This window comes from Ursus arctos, unplaced genomic scaffold (assembly GCF_023065955.2).
Source record: "Ursus arctos isolate Adak ecotype North America unplaced genomic scaffold, UrsArc2.0 scaffold_32, whole genome shotgun sequence".
NCBI lineage: Eukaryota > Metazoa > Chordata > Mammalia > Carnivora > Ursidae > Ursus > Ursus arctos.
In genome coordinates, this window is record NW_026623008.1 from 30105573 (window position 1) to 30132209 (window position 26637).

The window sequence follows — 26637 nt, forward strand, 5'->3', positions numbered from 1 at the left end:
GTAATAATGACTCACTAAAGCAGAAATGGGGGATATTTGAATTTATCCTCTTCTCCTCATCTTCCTGTTGCATGCTCACCCACTTAATGTTTCTTGAGTTGCTAATCGAAAATCTCAAGACATAAAGTTGACTCTTTTTTGGGGTGTTTTTTTAAATTGTAGTGAATTATGCATAATATAAAATTTACAATTTTAAGCATTTTTTAGTATACATTCACTGGTGTTAAGTATATTCCACTGATATGAAACCATCACCACCATTCATATCCAGAACATTTTCATCTTCCCAAACCAAAACTCTGAACCCATTAGACACTAATTCCCCATTCCTCCCTCTCCCCTGCCTCTGACAACCATAACTTCTGTCTCTAAGAATTTGACTATGCTACCACATATGAGTGGAAACCTACATTTTTGTCTCTTTATGATTTGCTAATTTTACTTAGCATAATGTCTTCAAGATTCATTTATGTTGTAGCATGTGTCAAATTTCCTTCTTTTTTTTTTAAAGATTTTATTTATTTATCAGAGAGAGAGCGAGCACAAGCAGGGGGAGCAGCAGGCAGAGAAGGCAGAAGGAGAAGCAGGTTCCCTGCTGAGCAAGGAGACCAGTGTGGGACTCGATCCCAGGACCCTGGGATCATGACCTGAGCTGAAGGCAGACGTTTAAGCAACTGAGCCACCCTGGTGTCCCTCAAATTTCCTTTTTTAAAAAAGATTTATTTATTTATTTTAGAGAGAGTGAGGGTAGGGGCAAAAGCAGAGGGAGAGAAACGCAAGCAGATTCTGCACTTAGCACAGAGCCTGACGTGGGGTTCAGTCTCACAACTCTGAGATCATAACCTGAGCCGAAACCAAGAGTCAGACACTTAACCAACTGAGCCACCTAGGTGCCCCAAGTTTCCTTTCATTTTTAAGGCTGAGTAATATTCCATTGTGTGTTCATACTACAATTTGTTTGTTCATTCATACATTGATGGATTCTTGGGTTGCTTCCACCTTTTTTCTTTTGTAAATAGTGTTGCTGTGAACATGGGTACAAATACCTCATCAGGTCCCTGCTTTTATTGTTTTGGGTGTATATCCAGAAGTGGATACTGGATCATATGGTGATAGTTTAGTTTTTGGAGGAACCACCATGACATTTTCCACAATGGCTGCACCATTTTAAATTCCCACCGGCAACACACAGGCGTTCCACATTCCCCATTTCCTTGCCAGTGCTTGTTATTTTTTGGTTTTGGTTTGTTTTGGTTTTTGATAATAGCCATCCTAATGGGTTGGCTATTATCAAGTGCCAAGTGGTTATCTCATTGTGATTTTGATTTGCATTTTTTAAAAGATTTTATTTATTTATTTATTTATTTATTTATTCAAAGAGAGAGAGCACAAGTGTAGGGGAAGGGCAGAGGGAGAGGGAGAAAGAGCATCTCAAGGAGACTCAGCACTGAGCATGGAGCCTGATACACGGCTCGATCTCACAACCCTGAGATTATGACCTGGGCCGAAACCAAGAGTTGGGACGCTTAACCAACTCAGCTGGCCAGGTGTCCCTGATTTGTATTTCTTCTTTTAAAAATATAAGAAAAGGTTTATTTATTTATTTTAGAGAGCTCACCGGGCATGCATGAGGAGGGGAGGGGCAGAGAGAGAGGGAGGAGAATCTCAGGCTGACTGCCCCGCTGAGTGTGAAGCCCAGTGCAGGGCTCAATCTCATGACCCGTGAGATCATGACCTGAGCTGAAATCATGAGGCACTCAACTGACTGAGCCACCCAGGCGTGCATTTGCATTTCTTAGTTAGTGATGTTAAGCATGTTTTTATGTGCTTTTTAGCTATTTGTGTATCATCTTTGGAGAAATGCCTATTCAGATCCTTTCCCCACTTTTAGTTGGGTTGTTTTTTATTGTTCAATTCAGTTCTTCTTTATATATTCTGGATCTCAATCCCTTAACAAATACATGGTGTGCAAATATTTTCTCCTGTTTTTGGGTTGCCTTTTTAGCATGTTGATAGTGTCCTTTGGTGTATAAAAGTTTTAAGTTTTGATTTGTTCTTACTTTTGTCACCCATGCTTTTTGTATCTTACTCAAGAAATCATTGTCAAATCCAGTGTTATGAAGCTTTTCCCCTATGTTTTCCTCTAAGATTTTTTAGCTCTTAGATCTGTATTGAGTTAATTTTTGTGTATGGTATAGGGTAAGAGTCTAATTAATTCTTTTGCATATGGATACCTAATTTTCTTAGCACTGTTTATGGAGAAGATTACCCTTTCTCTCATTGAATGGTCTTGGCACCCTTGTGAAAACTCATTGATTATACATGTAAGGGTTTATTTCTGGGTTCTGTATTCCATTGGTTTTTATGTCTGTCTTCATGCCAGTATACACTGCTTCGATTACTGTGGCATTGTAGTAAATTTTGAAATCAGGAAATAGTGAGATCTATAACTTTGTTCTTCTTTTCAAGATTGTTTTGGCAATTCAGGGTCCCTTGAGATTCCATAACACTGTTAGGATGGATTTTTCTCTCTCTCTTTTTTTAAGATTTTGTTTATTCATTTGACGGAGGGAGAGCCAGCGAGAGAGGGAACACAAGCAGGGGGAATGGGAGAGGAAGAAGCAGGCTCCCAGCAGAGCAGGGAGCCCGAGGCGGGGCTTGATTCCAGGACCCTGGGATCACTCCCTGAGCCAAAGGCAGATGCTTTACAACCGAGCCACCCAGGCACCCCAGGATGGATTTTTCTGTTTCTGCAAAAAACAGTAATTGAGATTTTGACAGGGATTGCATTGAATCTGTAGATTGCTTTGGGTAGCATTGGAATCTTAACAATAGTAAGTCTTTCAGTCTGTGGACATTTCCGTGTCATATCTTTCCACTTATTTGTGTCTTCTTTCATTTCTTTCAGCAAAGTTTTGTAGTTCTCATTGTGCAAGTCTCTTTGGTTAAGTTTATTCCTAACTATATTTTTGATGTTACTATAAATGGAATAGTGAACTTCCTTTTCAGATTATTCATTGTTAGTGTATAAAAATCAGCTGATTTTTGTGTGTTAATTTTGTATCCTGCAAGTTTGCTGAATTTGTTTATTCTCATTGTTTATTTTTAATGTGGAATCTTTATCATTTTCTACATATACAGCATATCACGTTATTTACAAACAGTGGTACTTCTACTTTCTCTCAAATTTGGGTGCCTTTTATTTCTTTTTCTTGCCTAATTGCTCTCACTGGAACTTCCAGTACTGTGTTGAATAGAAGTGGTGAAAGTGGGCATTTTGTTTTTTAAAGATTTTATCTATTTATTTGCCAGAGAGAGAGAATACAAGCAGGGGGAGTGGCAGGGGGAGGGAGAACCAGGCTTCCCACTGAGCAAGGAGCCCAGTGTGGGACTCAATCCCAGGACCCTGGGATCATGACCTGAGCTGAAGGCAGATGCTTAACCAACTGAGTCACTCGCGTGTCCCTTTTTTCCTGATGTTCAAGGAAAGGCTTACAGTCTCACCATTGAGTATAGTGTTAGCTGTGGGTTTTTCATCTGTGGATCTATATTACATTGAGATAGTTTTCTTCTATTCCTTGTTTGTTGACTGTTTTTTATCTTGAAAAATTGAATTTTTCAAATGTCCTTTCTGCATTAGTTGAAGTGATCTTGTAAGAGTTTTTCCCTTTATTCTGTTAATGCAGTTATTGCATTGATTGTCATATGCTGAACCATCCTTGCATTCCAGGAATAAATCCCACTTGGTCATGGTACCTAATCCATTTTAACATGCCATTGATATTAGTTTACTAGTATTTTGTTGATTTTTTTAAAAATCAGTGCTTATAAGGGATATTGATACATAGTTTTCTTGTAGTCTTTGTTTAGCTTTGGTATCAGAATAATGTTGGTCTCATAGAATGATTTAGAGAGTGTTTCCTTCTCTGATTTTTTTGGAAGATTAAAGTTATCTGTTGGAGCTATCCTCATCCAAGCTCTCTTCTTTACTGTTATTGATAACTCAGATGAAGATACCTTAGAGATGCTATGGTAATTTTTAAGATGATCTCTTTAAAAAAAAATACATGAAAATTGTATTCAACTTCACCAGTAATGAAAGGATTGTAAATTGAGTAAACACAGTAATTGTATTTGCCCTATCCGGTTAACACTCAAAAGTTGTATTTAGATTGTAATATACAGTAATTTTAACAGCTTCCAATCTGTCACTGTCTTAACACTAATAATAGAAATGTAAATTGGAACAAATTTTGTGGAGCAGAATTTGGCACTATGTGAAGCATTAAAAATAATGCATCCTTTGACCCAGCAATTCCATTTATAGGATATTATCCTGAGAAAATTGTCATGGATACATGGAAGAAGTTAAAGCAGTGCTTTCAACATTATAATAATGCAAAGTTAAAGCCATAATGTCCAGAAACAGAGAATTCGGTAATTGTGGTACACACCCAAGGCTGTGCAGCTATAACATACTGATGTGGGAGAAAATTTTACAAAACAGTGTGTAGTATAATTCCACTAAAATGCTTCTATTTAGGCATTATAAAAACCTCTCAAACTTAATATTACCTGTTAACAGTGGTCTGTTACCTGGGTGGTAGTATGGATTCTTGATATTTTTATTTCTACTTCTCCATCTTTCTATTTTTTAAACAGTAAGTGATACTAGTTTTATGACAAAAACAATAAAAGGTATTCTATTAGAATTCAAAATGAAATGATGCAAGAAAGTATAGTTAAATCTTATGGCAGAATTAGTCTCTAAAAATAATCTTGGTAGGCAGGAATGATGGACTGAATCCAGTGAAATTTAATCAGGATGGATGAATTAGGTAGATATGATAGAGTAATAAGTCATATTTCTGGGTTTGAAAAACCAACTATAACCAGTATGAAAAGGGTGAGGTGGGGCCCAATAGTAACATATGTGAAAGACTTAAAGGTTTTAGTTGACTTTACCCACCTTTGTGTGAGCAGCCAGCCTTATTCCTCCCCTTCCATTTCATTTCACACCCAGCTTAGTCTCTTCATGGGAAACCTCCAGTGTTTACTCACCAAGTGATGTTAAGTCTTGTCACCATATGACCCCATTTGTTTTAGTCATTACTGACTTTGTTCAACGTTGCTGTCTATTTGGAGTCCTCCTGTTCCTCTTACTTTTGCTTTTTCAAACTTGACCCATACTTCAGAAAACGAACTTAGTCTTGCTGGAAGCCTGTTTGTCATGGTGCAGTCACATTTTACTCAAATTCATTTAATTCTGGTAATTTTGATGTGTGGAGAAATTAAAATCAATAAGATTTCTCACTTCATGTGCAAAATTTGAAATAATGCAAATCTTCTTCTATTATTGAAAGTTACATAATTTCCTTTTGCCGTAGGACATGTAGCTTTAACGATAAATACCAGATACCTTTTTTCATTTCTTTGTGAACCACCGGTATGTGGGGTGTCAGTCAGCACCATTGCCGCAAAACCTTCCCAGAAGCAGTCACTTTAATGGTACTACTTGCTGCAAAATATTAAAGATAATGCATAGGGGAAAAAAGCAGAATTTAAAAGCGCACTTGAAATAGTTGTAGAATTGTGCATGCTGTGAAGACCTGAAGTAAAGCGATGAAATGTGGGTTCTGGAGCCACATGACCCTGAATTCAAATTTAAATCCTGAATCCAGCAGTTACTTATTCTGGGTGACTTTGCAAATAACTTAAGCTCTCTGTGTCTTTGTTTTTTCTTTTAAAAAAAAAAAAAGAAAAGATTTTATTTTAAGTAATGTCTGCACCCACCATGGGGCTTGAACTTACAACCCCTAGATCAAGACTTGCATGTTCTACCAACTGAGCCAACCAGGGTCCCCTTTGTTTCCTCATTTTTAAAATGGGCTGGTGATAAATCACCTAGTTCACGGGGTTATTGTAAATTGTGTTAGTAGCATGTAAAGCTCCTAGGAGAATGCCTAGCTTATACTGTGTGCTCAAAAATACTATGCGTATTCAATTGGGAATATTAGTCTTGAACCATTTGAGTTTTACTTATTATTTTTTAATGGCTGTTTTTAAAAGATTTATTTATTTGAGAGAGAGCATGCACACACGTGTGAGAGCAGGGGGAGGAGCAGAGGGAGAGGGAGAGAATCTCAGACAGACTCCCTGCTAAGTGTGGAGCCCTACCCAGGGCTCAATCCCAAGACCTTGAGATCACAACCTGAGCTGAAATCAAGAGTTGGATACTTCGCTTAACTGATTGAGCCACCTAGGCACCCCACCATTTGAGTTTTAAATTGCGATACATCTCAACATAAAATATGACCGTTCTGTAAAATGCTCCCTTTTTGGGGCTCCTGGCTGGCTCAGTTGGAAGAGCATGTGACTCTTGATCTTAGGGTCGTGAGTTTGAGCATGTTGGGTATAAAGGTTACTGTGAATAAATATATAAACTTAAGAAAAAAGAAATGCTCCCTCTTTGATGGTTTTGGAAAATAGCATGCCGCCCATCACTTTGAAACCATGTAGTGAGGAATATAGATAGAATTTGGACAAGGGGAGGGGCACCTGAATGACTAGTCGGTTAAGCATCTGCCTTTGGCTCAAGTCATCATCCCAGATTCCTGGGATCTGAGCCCTGCATTGGGCTCCCTGCTCAGTGGGGAGTCTGCTTTTCCCTCTCCCTCTGCTGCTCCCCCACTTGTACTCACTCTGTCTCTCAAATAAATAAATAAAATCTTAAAAAAAAAAAAAAGAATTCGGATGAGGGGAGATATTTTTTCCTCCTAATCGTAAACCTAGTAATGTTCATTAAAATTTGGGAAGTTTAGAAAAATATAAAGACAACACAAAATTGTTCATACGCTATTACTATTCCAGTGCTAACTATATTAGCATTTTAGTTGAGTTCCTTCTAGGTTTTTTCCTGTGCATTACTTTTTTTTTTTTCAATGTACAAATATGTTGTGATTATAACACATATACAGAGGGGTGCCTGGGTGGCTCAGTTGGTTGAGCTCTGCCTCTGGCTCAGGTCATGATCCTGGAGTCCTGGGACTGAGCCCACAAGCCTTATGTTGGGCTCCCTGCTCAGCAGGGAGTCTGCTTCTCCTTCTCTCTCTGCTCCTCCTTCTGCTGCTCGTGCTCTCTAGCTCACTCACTCTCTCAAATAAATAAATAAAATCTTTAAAACACACACACACATATACAGAACTGGAGGGTATTCAGCCTAGAGAAGTAAACCATTGTAGAAGTCCAGGTGAGTCCATAGTAAACTATGTTGGGGGCCTGGTCACGGTCACTGACTACAGAAATACAGTATAGGGGTAGGAAACAAAGGTATTTCTGAGGTTAAATCAACAAACTTTGGGGCAGTGATGTCAAAGATATATATATTTTTTATTTAGCTCTCGCTCCTGAAAAAAGAGGCAGATGGAACATAGGAGGAAGAGCGTATTTGCTGGGGAAGATGTTTGTTTTGCACATGTTGAGTTTGAGAATTAAGGACATTCAGATGGAAATGTCTAATAGGCAGTTGAGGTATATAACAAAGACTTGAGGTAATCTGCCTGGAATATGAATGAGAGCACCCCAGTAAAAATGTTTAAAATTAATGAAGATGGTATCTGTAGAGACATAAACGTATTTGACCTCTCAGTATACCTTGATCTAAAAGGGCGAGTACTCAGCATAGTATTGCCACAGAGTAGGCCTTTCTGGAATAAATGAGTTAACTGAAACAAAGAGAGGAGCCATTAATTTAGTCTCTTGTAGAATCCTAATGAACTTGAGGGAGTCATATTTATTTATTTTTTTAGATTATTTATTTGAGAGAGAGAGAGAGAGTAGAAGCAGGGGGGAGGGGCAGAGGGAGAGGGAGAAGCAGACTCCCTGCTGAACAGGGAGCCTGATGCGAGGCTCAGTCCTGGGACCCTGAGATCATGACCCGAGCCAAAGGCAGATGCTTAACCAACTGAGCCATCCAAGTGCCCCAGAGTCATATTTATTATTTATCTTCCCTTTCTCTTTTCAGTTTTGTTGGTGTCTAAAATTTAAATTTCTGAGGAGGAATAAGACCTCTATTTTTCTTTACTGCTTCTGGTGGAATGTTATTTGGATGGCTGTAATTCATTTAACTTAATCTTGAATTTTTTAAAAAAGGCGATAGTGTGGAAGATTGTTCCAGTGATTCTTCAAGTGCTCAGAGTATGTCATAATGGATATGTTAAAGGAGACCTATTAAATTGGACTAACACATGAAGGTGAAAATATTCAGGAATATAAAAATATATAAATCAGTATAGGGCAAGCTGTAAACATAAATACCCCTGTGGTATTGAACCTTTGAAATTGTGTAACTTGTAGAAGTCTTAATGGAATGTCTGTGTCAGAAGATACTAGATTGATATCAGGAGCATTCTGAGTGGGAAAGTAGCTGGAAAGACCCACCTCATCTGTATGCACTGTGCCCTTCTCTTTGTATACTTCAGGCAGCAGTTGATAAATTTTCATGTGTGGTTTCAACTGTCAGACTGTGTTGACTCATTCTGAAAGCTCCATGAAAATAGACCCCCCATGTCTTTTTCCCCAGCAGGTAGCAGTGTAGGTTAGAGTAGACTCTCTGTAAATATTCATCCAGTGAATAAAATGGTGAATGGATCAGCAAACATTTAGTGAGACTTGAGAATGTTCTGTGGTGGTGGATTTGGATGGAGAATTGTTAGGCTTGTAAAGATTGATAACGCATAATATCTGACGTCAGGGAGTATAAAATCTGGTATTGAGTATAAATTTGTGAAGTTCTCTGGTTTTAGATTAACCAGTGGAGACAATAAGTAATTTGCTGACCTGAAACAGACTTTGTTTCTAACAAAGATTTTAATAAATTTCTTAAGAGAGATTGTGCAAACTCTTATTTATATAACAGATAAGCACATATTCTGTATTCCTTCTCTGTACTCATTTAGCTGCAAAAAGGATTGTTACAGGGTGAGTTTAATGATCCTCTCTTACTAAGTTTTTTTTATTATAATTTGGGGTTTGATTAAATGAGGACATAATGCTCTTCTGAAAATATAGAAGGAGTTCACATCTCTGGTGTGGTACGGCAGTAAGATACTTAATTGAATTGATATACAAAATAAATGGCTTGATCATTCAGGTATGCAAAGACCAGATAATCCAGTGTGTTAGCTAAGAGTTTTTACTGTATGTGGTGTAATTGTTGATCATGTATTTCCTTTAAGGTTCTTTTTTTTTTTTTAAGTAGTCAAGACTATTCTTAATTATCAGAACTGATACAGGAACTGTTAGTTTGGAAACTAAAGCTGCAGAAAATGCAGTGGAATCCTGTAATGCTGCCACAGCTATTTATAGTTCTTCAGGCAGAAAAATTAAAGACAAGAAGTTAGGACCTTTTGAAGAAATTATCCCCGGGGTGGGGGGTTGGTAATGAATTCAAATCACATGTAATTCACTCAAGATAAAGGTACCCTCTGAAAATAAGACTTTCCTATAGAAGGAGTCCCAATTAGAGTTAGGACTAGCCCAGTCAGAATGTGTGTTCTAGAGGAAAAAGTTGCATCCTGCCTGTGCATAATTCAAGTGGTAACCTAACTAGATATATCAGTTGACCATAAGCAAAACCTAATCACTTGTTATAAGGAAGATATATATTAATAGAAGAGAGTACAACTCTGTGGAACCTACAGAATCCCCAAACAAGAATTTAGTAGTGGTTTTCTAGCATTGTCTAGAGAGAACATAAGCCAGCTTTCCACCATCATTTGAACAAATTCTTTGTGTTGGACACATGTAGTTTTATCAGGCTTGATTGTATTCCATTTTCCTTTGTTCTAGATTCCATACTCACCAGATACTGTCTTAGATAACCACAATATGGATAATGGGGTACTCTGGGTAGTAATATGACTATCCCCTGTTATAAAGCTATTATAAAATAATAATATAATCCCCTATTATAAAATTGGCATTTGGCCCATATGTTAATTTTTAAAAAGAAACTTAGTTAAAAATACACATATAACATCATTGTTTCATATATTGGTTAGTGTAAATCAAACCTAATCAGTTCTGTGTATGCAGGGGAAAAAATGGATTTTATGGAGTTACAGAGCTAAGGGTCATATTCAGGAATAAGTCTCTTTTTGTAGAATACAAGGATCATAGTCTTATTCTTGGATACCCAGTGCTTGGCACATGGTTGGGGCTCAATTTAATGTATTGATGAAACTCATTATTGAATTTCAGAGATCAAAACCCCAGACCTCTAGTGAGAACAGCTATACACATTTTATGGTTTTACTCTTAGATTTATTCTCATGTCAGAAGAGCAATTCTGGCCTTTCTTTAACTCAGCAGAATCAATTCATTAAGTGATGAAAATAGAATCCTCTAAACAAACCAGAGCCTAAAAAGGCAAATAAAAGGTGTACGCATTTATTAGAAAAAAGGGGAGGGACCGACTGTGCATTTGAGAACAAAGACAGTCTGTTTAATTGTTTTTACAGTTTAATTAATACTTTAATTTTATTTTTTTAGACCTTATTGCAATATGCAAGCAACAAGAATGCCTCAGAACATATGGTGTATCTTCTGGAGGTATATCGACTTGCCATCCAAAGCTTTGCCAGTGCACGCCCATATTTAACTACTGAATGTGAAGATGTCCTCTTAGTGCTTGGCAGATTAGTACTGTAAGTTTAAGTACTTAAGTCACTGTTAAAATTGAATACCTTAGGTTGTAATGTTTGCCTGACTTCTCTTTACTATGACATCACATTATTCAGAACACCATTAAAGTCATACCTTTGAATGAAACTTCTTTTGCCCTGAGTCTTCATACTCTGGTTCCCAGGAGATTAAGTACAAGTGAAGCTCCAGCCAAACAACATAATGAACATAATCTCTGATTGCCTCCAGAGTTTCTTCTTACTCAGGCTTAGTATCCAAGAATTATCTATTTTCTTTCTGTCCTTAGGTATAGATCAATGTAAGTAACAAGAGTATCTGAAAACTGTAGTGGTCTTTGAGGATCACTCTGAGGGGAAACACTATGAAATTCTGCAGTTGAATTATATTATTTGAGCTAAGAATAATTTTACTAGGAGAAAATATCAGGGTATATAGAAGATTACCACCCTGAGTCCATGATAATTTAGCTGCTGTTTTAATATTTGGCTGCCTGGTAGCAGATAAAATTATACCTTTAATGTAATTTTCATCTGCAAATTGAAAAGGTACAACAGCTACTCAGTTTTTAGATTGGTTTACCTTACAGATTGTTTGGGAGGATAACTTCTAGTCGGGGTGGTCTTGATATGTTAGAGGTAAAGAAATGGCCTTGCCAGTCTGTTCCTCTGCAAGTGACAAGAACCTACATAGATGACCCGTTACATATATTTATCTTTTTATCAGCTGAATTGACAATAGCATGAGCTCCTGTTTTTGTCTTGTGGAATCAGAAAGGTTCCTGTTTGGGTACCCTCCTATAACCCTAATAAACTAAATAAAACTGCTTGGGATATGGTTTCTAAAAGGAATGTATCATAACCAAATGTTTTAAAGCCACAGTGTAATTATAAAGCCTCCTGGTTTTTCTTTTTTCTCTTTTTTAAAGTTGAAAAGCCAATATAACTATGTTGAAGAAAATTTTAAAGAGTAAGAAACAAATTTTAAATAGTCTAAACAAATGTAAAATGTGTATTCAGTATCATTGTCATACTGTATTTGATTATGCTTATAACCACAGTTACATACTGACTTCATTATTTTACATTATAGGAGTTGTTTTGAATTACTGCTTTCAGTGTCTGAAAGTGAACTGCCATGTGAAGTCTGGGTACTCTTCCTTCAGTCTCTACAGGTGAGTTGATTTAGTTTGAAAAAAGGTCTCTGTTTAGAAATCCAAGACACCTAGTTAATTTCTCCCAGCAAACTAAAGTGGAAAACTTGAAAGAAAAACAAGTATATTGTATATTGTTATTAAGTTTATGAAATTTTGAGAAAGAGGTCTTCCAAATGAAGTGGTGTGTTAAAAATTGTTTTTGTCTTTCGTGGTTTTGTTAGCCTTTATATAGCTTAGGAATCAGTACAAGTTTTCATTACTCAAAAACAAAGTTTAAAAACAAAAACAAAGTTTTATACAGAATAAAGCTATTAAAAATGTAAAGTTGTATGTGATTATAAGGTAGCAGTATTTGGATCATTCTAAGTACACTTATCTGTTAATTTTCACCCTAACACTTCAGGGATTGTGTCTAGCATAAGTCTCTCAGACAACCAAAATAGTCATCATAGATTCTGTTCATTTATTTTACTTACAGGAGAGCTACATTGGCTCTCATATTGGCTTGATTATCAGGTGAGCACATCAGAAAGTAGCAAGTTCTGGAGGATAGAGTAGGATAGGAGGAAAATACAACAGGTGGCAAATTTGTGAGTTATGGACAGAGAAAAACAGTTTTAAAAAATAGACACAATAGTAATAGCTGTCGTTTGTTATCACTGTCATTCGTTATCACCGTATACTAAGTACTGCTCTACTCTTTTATGTTTTTTGTGTCTTGTAATCTAATTACAAACCTTATAATGTAGGGATCATTTGAATCTCCATTTACAAACAGGGGGACAGGCATAGAGAATGTTAATTAGCTTGCCTAAAGTTACACGCAGATTTATACCCAGAGCTAGCTTTTTGCCAGCTGCTCTTCGAGGACACAAACTCTATAGTAGTCTGGACCTGTTTGATGTAGGCACAAGTAATGATTTGCATATTAACAGACATACTTCATTATCTGGAAATTCCTTTCCTCTGGGATATATAACCCAAAATGAAATGATGATAATGTTAATCTTTTTCTTTTTGGGGAAAAGAGAATTTTTTTTGGTCGTGTCCTTGGCCTTTTTTAATCCCTGTAATGTGATCCTAATTCCTCACAAATACATACAGCTGCTAAAATCATCTTTCATAAATAACACACTGATATTGTCACACTGTGTTTTGAGGCCTGCCAGTGGTTTTGTCCTGGCATACAACAGTCTACAAGGGTAAATCTCATAATCCTTGTTTGGGTTGTTACTATTATTTATAATAGTATTCTTTGTAGAGAGAATACTGTCTTATTTCTTTATTATTTCTTAGATTGTATGCCTGCATAAAATATTTGCCTTTTCCCTCTACCTGTGTAACTTTTCCCACTATTTATCATACAGGATATACTTTTGAATATGTGTTCAATAAAATAAATGCAGTAGAGGTACAAATAAATGTAAGACATGGTCCCTGTTGAAATCTAAAAGGTAAAACTCTGAAGTTTTCTTATTTTAGTGATAAATGGACAAGGCAGCAGATAGTTTTGAGGAAAGTTATGGTAAGAGAATAGTTTTATCGGAGCAGGCCCCAGAGAGAACACTCATTCACTGTTTTCAGTTTGTATAACCCTTCCAGATCTTTTGCCTGTGGATCTGAAAATATGCCCTGAAGTGGATTTTCTAATAACAAAAATGAGATCCTGTTTTTTTACAACTTTTTTAAACCTAATTTTATCACAGATGTATGTCTAAGTTTTGGAAATTGGAATGCCACTTTCTTTGTCAAATCTAAATTCTAAATCCTTTCTCTGCAGAAGGTAACTCAGCATATTGGGAGTGCATGTGTTAAAAACCTACAACTTTGACATTAAAATTAAGGGGAAAATGAATTTTATTTCTTATATTTCACTTAAGTGAAATATAAAATTATATTCTTAGGTCTGTGAACATCATTAACATATATTTTCCAAAGAATATTGCTATAAATGGAAGCTTATATTTCTTGAGAATTTCAGCATTCTAAAATAAGAGAAAACATTAAAATTTCAGAATATGGGAACAACCAATAATCCTCATTAGTAATACAGGACAGTGGAGACATATACTTAATCATTCATGTCAAGTTAAATTTCTGACCCCTTTCTCCTGACCCTTTGTGTACATAAATATTTTAAAGAACAAACTATTGGCAGTTACATTTTGTTTTCTGAAGAGAGAGAATGATAGCTAATAACCAAGGCTTTCCATGACATTTTATATAGAACCACTTTTCATTTAAAAAGTAATTTGATAGAAGAATTCAAACAATGAAAAAATGCATCAGCTGGCCTCATTAAGTAATATTTCTATTAGAAAGAATAGATGAGAACTGTAGAATCCTTTAAAAGAAAGCTGTACAATGGCCTTAAAATAATTTAGTAATATGAGGTTGTAAATTGAATTGTGGTGATAAATTTTACCTAAGAGAATTTAGGAAGACATTTTAAAGGTGCCCTTTAATTTAGTGAAAACAACATTGTTTCATTTTTTAAAGAAGATAGTAACAGTTCACAAAGCTTTGAGGATAGTTTTTTTTCCCTCTGCCTATTTCTTTTTAGGAAATGCAAGATGATAGTTCCTTTTGTAGATGTTCAGATACATTTAAAAGGCAAAACTATTTTTTATATTGCTTATTAGCCTGTTTTCTGGATGTGCTGTTTTTGCTTTAGGAGTCACATGATGCATTATTGGAATTTGGGAATAATAACCTACAAATATTGGTTCATGTTACGAAGGAAGGGGTGTGGAAAAACCCAGTTCTTCTTAAAATTCTGTCTCAACAGCCAGTAGAAACAGAAGAAGGTAAGCCTTAAAACTTTACTAACTATATTGAAGGCAGATTTAGATCTAAGAGAATTAGAATTCATTAATGAGTTAAAATTTTGTGAATATCACCTGTGTATCTATACCCAGTCTATTCTTCTTTGAATAGTAAAAACTAACCATTAGCATTTAATGTTTTGCCTAAGTATTCTGCATTTTTAGGTAGTGTTTTAAATATTCCTTGCACTTACTTAAAAATGTTGCATTGAGTAACAGTGGTCATATAAAGTTCCTGAGATGCAAATAAATAATCTTTTTCTAGTGTTCGGTATGTGGTAGAGCTTTCCTCATATGTCGTTCACTGGTTACTACAACTAAGGACCATGAAAAAAATTGCTTTTTTATTTTAAACTTATGAAGTATTGGAATTTAGCATTTTGTAGAGAAATGCAAAGAATGAAAATTTTTATTTGCAAAATTATCAGTTTAATACCAGAAGATTTGTGGATTTAAATTGATATTTACATTTTAGGCACAAAAAATTATCTCATTTGATACCACCAGTTGTGATTTCATTTGCTTTAAGTAGAAAATTAAAAGGATCACATTCTGTTAAGTATGTTTCTGGAATAAAAATGAGGTTCAGAAGAGTTTTTATACTTTTGGTATGTCTTTAGTTTAGGTCTTAAGCAGACCATTTGAATATTGATGCCTTAAAATATTCCAGTTAGATTATTCATTCCTCAAGTTTGATAACCTACTACATACACGCTGTTTGGTTTTTCTGTATAGTGAGAAGACTGGCAATAAAGGTACTTAGAGTTTCCTCTTGGTTCCTTTTCTCTGCCAATTCTGCTTATTAGTCACACTGGTGAGGGGGAGAAAAGAATAAGAGAAAGAGCTGTTAAATAGAAAAAGGTTGGTTTTATTGTTTTCTGTTGAGGTTCCCAGTACATGTCATCCCTTTGTAGATATAGGCATATGGAGCCTAAAATATCACTTTTCTTATTAATAAAAGTTGCTTAGAGGACAGAGCCTAATAGTTTCAGAAGAATCCCAGAATTAGGCAGATCTCAGTCCAGATGGGGCTTGACTAGGGCCAAGAAGAATACTTACTCTCTTATTCTCTATAGGCAGGCCTAAGCCCAAGAGGGGAAAGGTGGATTGGCGTTAAATGTCCGCACTTTATTTTTTCTTGATGTACTAATCCAGTACATCACCCCACCTCAGGAATTAACAGTACTTAATTTCTTTTCATATAGAAAAAAATCAAGAAATGGGGAGAAGCACTGTTCTCCTAATGTCTTGTGATATCCTGTCTATTCAGTAAAGATTATAATTAAGTACCCACTATCTACAAGACTCTGAATGGGTACAGAACACCTACATATCTAAGGAATTACTCTGTGAACTGCCATATATGTGGAGGACAGCCTGTATAGTCTGCCTGCTTTCTCAGTTGGCCCTCACCCTAATGTCTGGTTAGGAGATTAGGAAGATTCCTTTATGGCTCCACTGCCCTTGTAGCCCAGGTAGTAACATATATTCGAAACTAGAAAGCAGTGACTGTCATCTCATTGATTGTCCTGTCTTCAATGATATACTAATCAGAAGCATAAAAGTACACATTTTTTAGCCTCCAAGGAACTCAGTAAATGCTTTTGTTTATTTATTTATTTATTTTGGATTAAAAAAAAGATTTGTATTTCTCCTGAGGTGCCTGGGTGGTGCAGTTGGTTAAGCTTCCAACTCTTGGTTTTGGCTCAGATCATTATCTCACAGTGGTGGGTTCGAGCCCTGCATTGGGCTCCATGCTCAGAGTGGAGTCTGCTTGAGGTTCTCTCTCCTTCTCTTTGCCCCCCCCCCCCGCCCCGCATTCTCTCTCTCCCTCCTGCCCTGCCTCCCTCACCGGAATGAATGAATGAATGAATAAAAGATTTTTTATTTTTCCAGTGAATCATGGAACACTACATCAAAAACTAAGGGTGTATTGTATGGTGACTAACATAACATAATAAAAAATTATTATTAAAAAAAAAGATTTTTCTTTTTCCTGCTTTGAGTTCTTGAATTTTGTGTCCTCCCCATCCCATAAAAAAAAAGTTTATTACTGAAGTATGTAATAAGTACAGTTCTTGGCACTTTTGCCTGGCATAGTCAGCAGAGAAATAACAGGTTCTCCCACCCAGATTTTAGCCCAGGTACTGAAGGCCTTTACATCCCCATGGGCCTACCACAGAAGGTGGGGATGGCAAGAGCAAGCCCAGCTAAGGCTGCTGCACTGATGATTCCCATCCTGAGCCCCAGGACTCACAGAACTGCCCCTCCTCGCAGCATTGATGGCAATAGCCTCCTGGATCTAGACAGCCCACAGACCAGACCTCAGCCCACAGTCAGCAGTGGGGATCCCCCACCACCATAATGGAGTGATTCCAGCTCCAACTCAAAGGACACCCAGAGCTACCATCTGGTATCTGCTAGTTTTTCCAGTTGACTTCTACCCTACCCAGCACCCTCCTCCTCCTACTTTCCCATAACTTATGACATCAAAACAATGGCTTTTCCCCTTTTTCCTTGAGACTCAGGAGGGCCAAAGCTGCAGTCTTGGGGGTTTTTTTTGTTTGTTTTTGTTTTTCCTCTCTCCCCTACTAAGGGTTGAAGGAAGGATTCCATCCTTGTTCAGAGTCACCAACTACTTTCCCCAAATCAGGCTGACAGGGAACCAGCGCCTATACTTCCTCCTGATTGTTTTCCTTCACACCCCAGTTTATTTTTTGTGTCCCTTCTACCCTATACCTCTGAAGCCATTTTATGAATTGTCATGTGCCACTTGAGCCTCCAGTAAAAACAAAAACAGGCTTTCCTGTTTAAAAAAGGGGGGGGGGCTGTTTTTAATGACCTTAAATGTTACCATTTTTTGCATGATGAAGTATACACAAGGTAAACTGTCATGATGTTTTTAATTTATTTTTAAATGGTTCAGGAAAAGAAAAGCTGAGTAAAGAAATATGACAAAACAGTTCAGTTGTTTAATCTAGATGGAAGAAAGGATATATGATTAAAAATTATTTTGTACTAGGGGCACGTGGGTGGCACAGTTGGTTGAGCATCCGACTCTTGGTTTTGGTTCAGTTTGTGATCTTGGGGTCGTGGGATTGAGCCCCGCATAGGGCTCCATACTCAGCAGGGAGTCTGCTTAGGCTTCTCTCTCCCTCTCCTTCTCCCCCTCCCGCTTGTACTCTCTCTCTCAAATAAATAAATGGAAATTAAAAAAAATTATTTTGTACTAAGATGACAAAAATACAGAAAGGATACGACTGGGAATAAGACTTGTTAGTGTACAGTTTATTTTCATTTTAAATTGAAATGTATGGCTGGATTTCCTTTTTTAAAAACAAAGTTAAGGGGTGCCTGGGTGGCACAATCAGTTAAGTGTCTGGCTCTTGGTTTTGGCTCAGGTTGTGATCCCAGGGTTGTGAGATGAACCCCACATTGGACTTCGTGCTCAGGGTGGAGTCTGCTTGAGGTTCTCTCCCTCTTCCTCTGCCCCTTCTACTTGTGCTCTTTCTTTCTCTCTCTCTAAAATAAATAAATCTTTCAAAAAATAAATAAGAAACAAAGTTGAGATGCATAACTTGAAATGAATTTAAAATGCAAGATTAGGGGCACCTGGTGGCACAGTCGGTTAAGTGACTGACTCTTGGTTTCAGCTCAGGTCGTGATCTCAGGGTCATGAGATTGAGCCCTGTCCTGGGTTCTGTGCTCAGTGTGGAGTCTGCTTGAGACGCTCTTCCTCTACCCCTCCCCCCGTGTGTACTCTCTCGCTGTCTCTTAAATAAATAAATCTTAAAAAATAAATAAATAAAATGTAAGATTGGTTTCTGTGTTCAAAGTTGATATAGTGCTGTAACTGGTTGTAGTATATTGAGTAAAGTAGTTTTACCTCATAGAAATAATAGCTATAATTTAGAGTGTTCATTGTGTGATAAGCACCATGTTAATGCTTTCCATATCTCATTTAGTCCATCAACCAGGTAAGAGATTATACGTGCCCAAGGCCACGTAGTTAAAATTGGAGGGCAGAATTTGAACCCAGGTGAGGAGATATTAGACGTTTTCGATTGAAGAGCGATAAGCCCTCAGTTGCTAAATACATGGTCTTATTAAATTCCTCTAATATGTGAGGCATGGTGCATAGTGCTTTAGAGAATACGAAAGTTAACAAGACATGGTATTTGTTTACAAATTGCTGATGGTGTAGTAAGGGAGATGACAGAAACATAATAGCAGCTAGTACTGAGCATGTACCCTGTGCCTGGTCCTATGCTAAGTATCTTATCTGCATTACTGCTATTTCATTTATGATCCATTCAGCTCTGTGAGGTGGATATGACTAACTTTTTTACAGGTGAAGAAACTTGAGGCTCAGAGGTCAGTTAATTTGTCCATGGGTTTCACAGCTTAGTATGTGCCAAAGTCCTGATTCAGCCTCACATTGGTGATTCCAAAACCTGAGATCTTAACGTCTTTACACTCTAATCCTTTATTCCTGTACTTAAAGAGAAAAGTAAGTGTGGTGAAAGAGGTAAAATGCTGTGAAAATTTAGAAGAGGGTAGGTTGTATAAATAACATGCCTGTATTCATGGTGAATATGCTTACATTGTGAATATGCTTACAACCTGGTAGGACAGATAATGAGAGCAGAATCTGATGTTAGGCAGAGTAGGATATTGGGGTGGCAGATGTGGCAGGCAATATATGGAAGAATTAGATTGGAGAGTTTAAAAAAGAATTGCTAGGATACAATAAGGATATGATAATAATTGAGGGACAGAGTTGGTAAGGAAGAATAATGCCAAAATTTCATTTCTGTATGATTGAGAGAATACCATTACTGAAAATAGAAGTAAGGAATGAGGAGCTATTTGAGTGGGAGATATGATTATGAGTTCATTTTGTGGAATTTAGTGCCTGTGGGACTAAAATGGAAAAATCCAAGTGGAAGTGATCTGTTTTCCATCCATACTTTTTGACCTTGACTACATATTAGAGTATCTATGGAATTTAAAACCAACACACACATTCTCTCTGTCTCCCTTTCCCCTTCCTCCTCACCTTCTCTCCCTCCCTCTCTCTCTCCTTTGTTTTTCCCTCTCTTCCTCCTCTCTCCCCCTATCCCAGGTCCAGGCTTCACCTGCTAAATCAAAATCTGCAGAGTTGGAGCTCTAGAATCTAGACCTTTTTGAAATACCACAGGAAATGGGCACCTTCCACCTGTATAGAATGAACTATATGATATGTTTTCATGGGGAAAGAAATAGGTTCTCTGTACTCTGAATATATCTAGAATGATAAATAACAAATTGGAAACAATTGTTTTTTGGGGAGGGAGACTAGAGTACTGGAGTTAGGGCAGAAAGGAGACAGCTTTAACCGTACATCTTTTTTGTGCCTTTTGAATTTTGTGTCATGTGCATGTACAGTGTTACCTGCTTTTGGAAAGAATTTTAAAAACTATACACAATACCCAAACTATGGAAAGACCCCAGTTGTCCATCAGTTGATGAATGGATAAAGATGTGTGTGTGCGCGTGTGTCACACACACACACACACACACACACACACAATGGAGTATTACTCAGCCATCAAAAAGATTGAAATCTTGCCACTTGCGACGACGTGGATGGAGCTAGAGTGTATTATGCTGAGTGAAATAAGTTAGTCGGAGAAAGACAAATACCATATGATTTCATTCATGTGTGGAATTTAAGAAACAAAACATATGAATCTGGGGAGGGGGGAAAAAGAGAGGGAAACAAACCATAAGAGACCTAACAGTAGAGAACAAAATGAGGATTGATGGAGGGATGTAGGCGGGGGGTGGGCTAGGTGGGTGATGGGTTTTAAGGAGGGCACTTGTGATGAACACTGGGTGTTGCATGTAATTGATGAACCACTGAATTCTATTCCTGAAACCAGTAACTGCACTGTATGTTAACTAGCTAGAATTTAAATAAAAATTTGAAAAAATAAAAAACTGTACAGTTAGTTTTGATACTGGGCCAGTGGTTTGTCATTAATATTAATGATTTCTACTCCATATATGGCCTGTAGACATAGCAGCCTGGGCATCATCTGAGAGGCTTGTTAGAAAAGCAGAATCTCAGGGGTGCCTGGGTGGCTCAGTTGTTAAGCGTCTGCCTTTGGCTCAGGGTGCTGGGATCGAGCCCCACATCAGGCTCCTCCACTGGGAGCCTGCTTCTTCCTCTCCCACTCCCCCTGCTTGCGTTCCCTCTCTTGCTGGCTGTCTCTCTCTCTCTGTCAAATGAATAAATAAAATCTTTTTTAAAAAAAGAAAAAGAAAGGAAAAGCAGAATCTAAGGTCCCATTCCAGACCTACTGAATTAGAATCTGCATTTTAATAAGATATGCCTGGTTATTCAGAAGGCACTTTTAAGTTTGAGAAACACTGTTTTAGATGAAACACCTAAAGCAGTTTGCTCATGACTTGTCTTGACATGCAGTATTCTCACCTCTGTTCTTTAAATAATGGTGTGTAATGATGTCACATACTTGTTGAGTATCTGCTATTCATAAATTGAGGGATTGTCTGGAACACTGTAAAAGTCAGTGCTCAGATGCTTAATATTTAGTACCGCTCAGAGCAGCGTTTTCCAAAGTGTGTACTGAACCAGGAACAAATATTTTACATTGTACTAATAATATGTGTAAAAGGGTTCTCTGGTCAAATCTGTTTGGGAGACATTGGGTTAAATAAAAGTGAACAGTTTTCTTTATTGCAGGACTGTTCAGAGATTTGACCAAGGAATCCTTTTTTTTTCCTAGGACTATCTCTCAGGTCTTTTGGTCGGTGGAACACACTTTGAGAAATGCCTGGTTTAGAGGAAGGAACACCACTGGCTTTGGAATCCTTGGCAAGTTACCTAATTTCTCTGAGTATTAATTTTCCTAACCTTAAAGTGGGGATAATAATACTTGCCTTGGTGGTGGTGTGAAGAATAAATGAAAGGTATATAGAAACATTCAGCCCAAAGCTTGGTACCTCATGAAAGTGTTCAAGTGGTAGTTGTTAATATTACATAGGTTACTTCTTTTTCTTGCATTTATGCTTACAGTTCATTTCCGTATTAGGAGAAAGTCAAATAATTAATTTTGATAAAATGTTAGTAGTTTTATTAAGAGATTTGGTGTTCAGAATAAAACTACTAAGTAATGTGGGAATCATTAGCAATAATTTATTTTGCTCTCTGCTCTGTTAGATGAGTATTGAGATCAGAATAAACTTCCCAAGTTATATCAACTGAATTTTTATTCACTAAAAACAAACCAACAACAAAAGATATCAAAATTTCATCTTAACCTTGATGTGTTATGAGATATGTTATCAAACTTTTATTTTTCCTTTTTTCTAGTCAATAAATTGATTGCACAAGAAGGACCTTCCTTTCTGCAAATGCGAATAAAACATTTGTTGAAATCTAACTGCATCCCTCAGGCCACTGCTTTATCAAAACTCTGTGCAGAATCTAAAGAAATTTCAAATGTGTCATCTTTTCAGCAAGCCTATATCACATGCTTATGTTCCATTCTCCCTAATGAAGATGCTATTAAGGAGGTGAGTACAGCAAATAACTGCTCTTGTCATTCACACTTACTATGAATTTAATAGAGTTTGATAAATGTTGCATGCAGGATGAAAGCCAAGACTCATTTTTTTTTCTGACTACTGAAAAGTGCCATTTTAATTGCATGTAACTGTTCAACAGATTGAATATAAAGTTGTAGGTGGATTTGAAAAATAGATAATTGAAGAATATGCAGATGGGTATTTATGTGTTTTCTTTGAAATCTTCAAATGTGAAAGTTGGTATTTTTTTTAATGTAATGATTTCTCTGTGTTTGGGAAATGCAGAAATTATTAATAATGACATCAAGGGATAAACTTAACAGAATGGCACTTAGCTTTAGTTTAAGTTACTTCATACATGTAAGTGTAAGCAGAGTAGTGTAGGACTTTAGAACCCATGAACACATTTTGAACTATAAATAAGTGGACGAGCTGGACACCATGGAAAATAATAAAGCAGCTGAGTCTTTTTTAAAAACTATTTTATCAGTCAGATTGCATTTTTTTTAACATGAATCATTTTCTTTAAAAAAGTTGGAATTTGCTTTCTCTAATAAATTATACGGAGAAAGACGAGGAATTCCTAGCTATATTCAGTCATCTGCCTAAAATTCTCTTAGATCTGATACGTGGATTCTTGTTTTACCTCTATACTGAACTTTCTTATTAAGGGTAAGAATCCCAGGGGTCTGGTTTTGTGACGTAGTAATTCTTAAACTTCAATGACAATTTCAACTTACAGTTTTATATATAATTTCCTACTCCAAATGCAACTCTTCTTTCTACCTCCCTCACTTCAGGACCAAAAATCTGTTGATTCTTTTACCTGTTCACCCTCCTTCATCCTTCTCATGCAGTCATTTCCCTCCTTACTCTGCCTTTCCATAGTCAGTCAATATTATCACCCCCCTCAGTTTTTCTACTGGTTTCTCCCTTAATTGTACTTATTTGACTAACCAGCATTCTGATTATCCCTAAATCTTTACTTCCTCTGTATCTTTACCTGTATCAGTGGGGTCAAACTTGAGTGGAGAAAACCAGCCTACTGATTTTACTTGAAATCAGTCACACTAAATTTTTTTAGGCCATTCTCTTTCCACTTCGTAGATTACTATTTCATACTTTGTCATTTTTCTTCAAACCTGTATTATAATGCCTTCTGCCCATTGTACTTTCCATTGATGAACTTTCTCCCAGTTTCTCTGAGGAAATTGAGGCAGTTGAAAGAGAATTTCCGTAAGCTGCTTCCGTGACATCTGTTCACCTCCCTGTATCTATGCATGCACACCTTTGCTTTCATTACTAAGGATAACTGTATCTGTTCACCTACCTAAGGCAATCCCCTTGACTCAGTATCACATCCCATCTGCTCTCGCCCCCTCAAGAATAATGCTACAGTACTTCTTTCCTCTACTGCATCATCAGTTACCCCTCTGCTGTAACCATCCCATCAGCATTTATGCTGTTGTTTCTTTCATCTTTAAAAACGGAATCTTTAGATTCCACTTCCCCTTCCAGAGACCGCCCCATTTTTCTCCTGGCCTTTCAGCATAATTTATTGAACGAATTGTGTGAATTTACTGTTCTGACATTTTTTCTTTGAACACACTGCTTGCTTTATAAGATTTTATTTTATTTATTCATTTAGAGCTAAAGGCGGGGAAGGGCAGAGGGGGAGAGAGAGAAAATCTCAAGCTGACTCTTAGCCGAGTGTAGAGCCCGACATGGGGCTCGATTCCATGACCCTGAGATCATGACCTGAGCCAAAATCAAGACTCGGATGCTTAACCGACTGAGCCACCCAGGCGCCCCTCTCCTTGAACACATTGTAATATGGCATTCACCCCTGCCAGTCCACCACATCACTAAATCTAATGATGATTTCTCACTTTTCATCTTACTCAGTCTGACTTGTTTGTGATTTAAACTCTTAATAGTTTTCCCACTTGGTTCTAGGATATCACACTCTCTTCTGTGCACGTGACTGGGTAGTTTTTCTCAGTTCCACCTCACTCTTCTCCTCATCTCTCTGGTGAGTGAATGTTGCAGTACTCTAGGACTCTCCTGTGTGTCTTGTTTTCTACCGGTACATATTCCCTCAGTGATCTCTTTTAGACTCATCGCTTTAAATACCAGCTATGGTCGGAATCCACAATGTCCAGCCCCGCCCTCTCCTCTGAACTCCAGACTCATATCCAGCTGCCTAATCACTATCTCTGCTGGTATGGCTAATAGCATCTCAGACTTCACATGTCCATAATTAAGCTCCTGATCTTCCTGATATTATGGCTTTGTTTTTATGAGCTTTCTTCTGAATGAAGTCTGTAGCTGTCCACTCTCAGTGTTGGAAGTAGAGGTGGGCAGGTAGTGAATAACCAATTGTCATTTTTTTAAGTCCTTACTATATGTTAAGCACTATGCCAAATGCTTTAGATAGACTGTCACATTCAGTTCTCACAATAACTCGTAGGTAGCTCCATTTTATTGATGAGGAAAGTGAGGCTCAGATCAAGTAATAGGTTTGGGCTTACATAAAAGTGGTTAAGCTGAGATTCAAACCTGAGTTTGGTATACTATTACTAATATTTTATTAAAGATACAGGATAATAAATATTATCCTAGGTGATACATACCTAATGGTTTATATGCCAAATGGTGTCTTAGGCATTGGGGTTACAAAGGTGAATCCACAAGCCTCTGAACTGGCCTACTTGTTTTCACTTTTGCCCTTTACATTTTATTCTTCCCAAAAGTAACTAGAATAGTAATCTCTTTAAAACTTAAGTGGAGCCATGTCACTCCCTTGATCAAAACCACTCAACAGCTTCCCATCTTCTTCAGAATAAATCCAGAAGTCTTTATTCTGTGTGTCATGGCCTCTGGTTACATCTATAAATATCTCTGACAGTATATACAGATACATCTAAAATGGCCCCTTTCATTCTCCGTCCCCTTATCTGCCTGTTTCTTCTTTATGTTTATATTACTACTTCCACTAGACATCATATTTGCTTCTGCTCTCTTTCCTCCCACTAGATTGAAAACTTTGTAAGGATGGGGACATAAGTTTGTTCACTCCTGTATCCCTACGTTCTAGAAGAATACTTAGCAGCATAGTAGGCATTCATGAGGGACTAACTATAAGCCTGTATGCTAATTTATTTATTTGCGTTGTTGGGAAGGGTAAGGAGATAGGAGACTGCTTACCTCTAATAACAGCTGCAATATTTTGTGTTTGGGAAACTTAATCAGATTAAGTTACAGTAATGGTTATATTCAGCATATATGATATCTGCTAGAAGAATTCAGAAGAAGCGAAAATACTAGACCATGGATTGATTCCTCTTTATTCTGTAACAATAACAACTTTTCCTTTAATGTCTCAGCCTTTGTTTATTTAAAGCTTATTTTATTTTGTTTGTAGCATTGTATGAGACATTGGCAAAAACAGAAGAATATGTATTGCCTAGTTTGGTTGCCAGAAACAATTCTAGGAAGGTAAATACTAAGCTGTATGCTACTGCCCCTAAGTTCAGTAGAAGTGTAGAATCTTTGTAGACTGACATATAAAGCTTTATAAAAATTGATCCTTGGGGCGCCTGGGTGGCTCAGTCGTTAAGCATCTGCCTCCTGGGATCAAGCCCTGCATCGGGCTCCCTGCTCCGCTATGAGCCTGCTTCTTCTCTCCCACTCCCCCTGCTTGTGTTCCCTCTCTCGCTGGCTGTCTCTCTCTCTGTCAAATAAATAAATTAAATAGTTTTTAAAAAATTGATCCTTTAGTTGGACCTTGAAATGATGGTAGGGTTTGGATGGGTAGAAAGAATGGTTTGGGGATAACTGCCTGTGGTAGTAAAGGCAGAGAAATGAACGTGTATGTTAACAGGGGCCCACTAGAGCACACCTTGCCACAGCAGAGTACCTGTTGAGGTCTTATGAGAAATAAGACCTGTTGGGTGGGGAGAAGGGAAGTCCTTGGAGACTCTAGTACATTAGAACTTAGATTTGAGGGGCGCTTGGTGGCTTAGTCGATTCAGTATCCAACTCTTGGTTTCAGCTCAGGTCATCATGATCAGTCAGGGTCATGGGATCAGGCCCCACATCGAGCTCTGCGCTCAGTGTGGAGTCTGCTTGAGATTCTCTCTCCCTCCCCTCAACCCTTCCGCCTGCTTACATGCACTCTCTCTCTCTCTTAAATAAATAAATATTGGGGCGCCAGGGTGGCTCTTGGTTAAGTGTCTGCCTTCCACTCAGGTCATGATCCTGGGGTCCTGGGATCGAGCCCTGCATCAGGTTCCCTGCTCAGTGGGTAGTCTGCTTCTCCCTCTCCCTCTGCTCCGTGCCCCCCCCCCCCCCCCGTGCACG

General features: G+C 37.5%; 1 protein-coding gene across 1 annotated transcript in view; it reads left to right on the top strand.

Annotated features, from left to right (window-relative positions):
* RLF (RLF zinc finger) overlaps nt 1-26637 on the top strand; it is an 86109-nt gene that overhangs the window by 20021 nt on the left and 39451 nt on the right. The window contains exons 2-5 of the mRNA XM_026516567.4: nt 10552-10706; nt 11794-11875; nt 14532-14664; nt 22061-22263. Of these exons, the coding sequence (XP_026372352.2) occupies nt 10552-10706; nt 11794-11875; nt 14532-14664; nt 22061-22263 (573 nt within the window). The remainder of the gene's footprint in view (nt 1-10551; nt 10707-11793; nt 11876-14531; nt 14665-22060; nt 22264-26637) is intronic.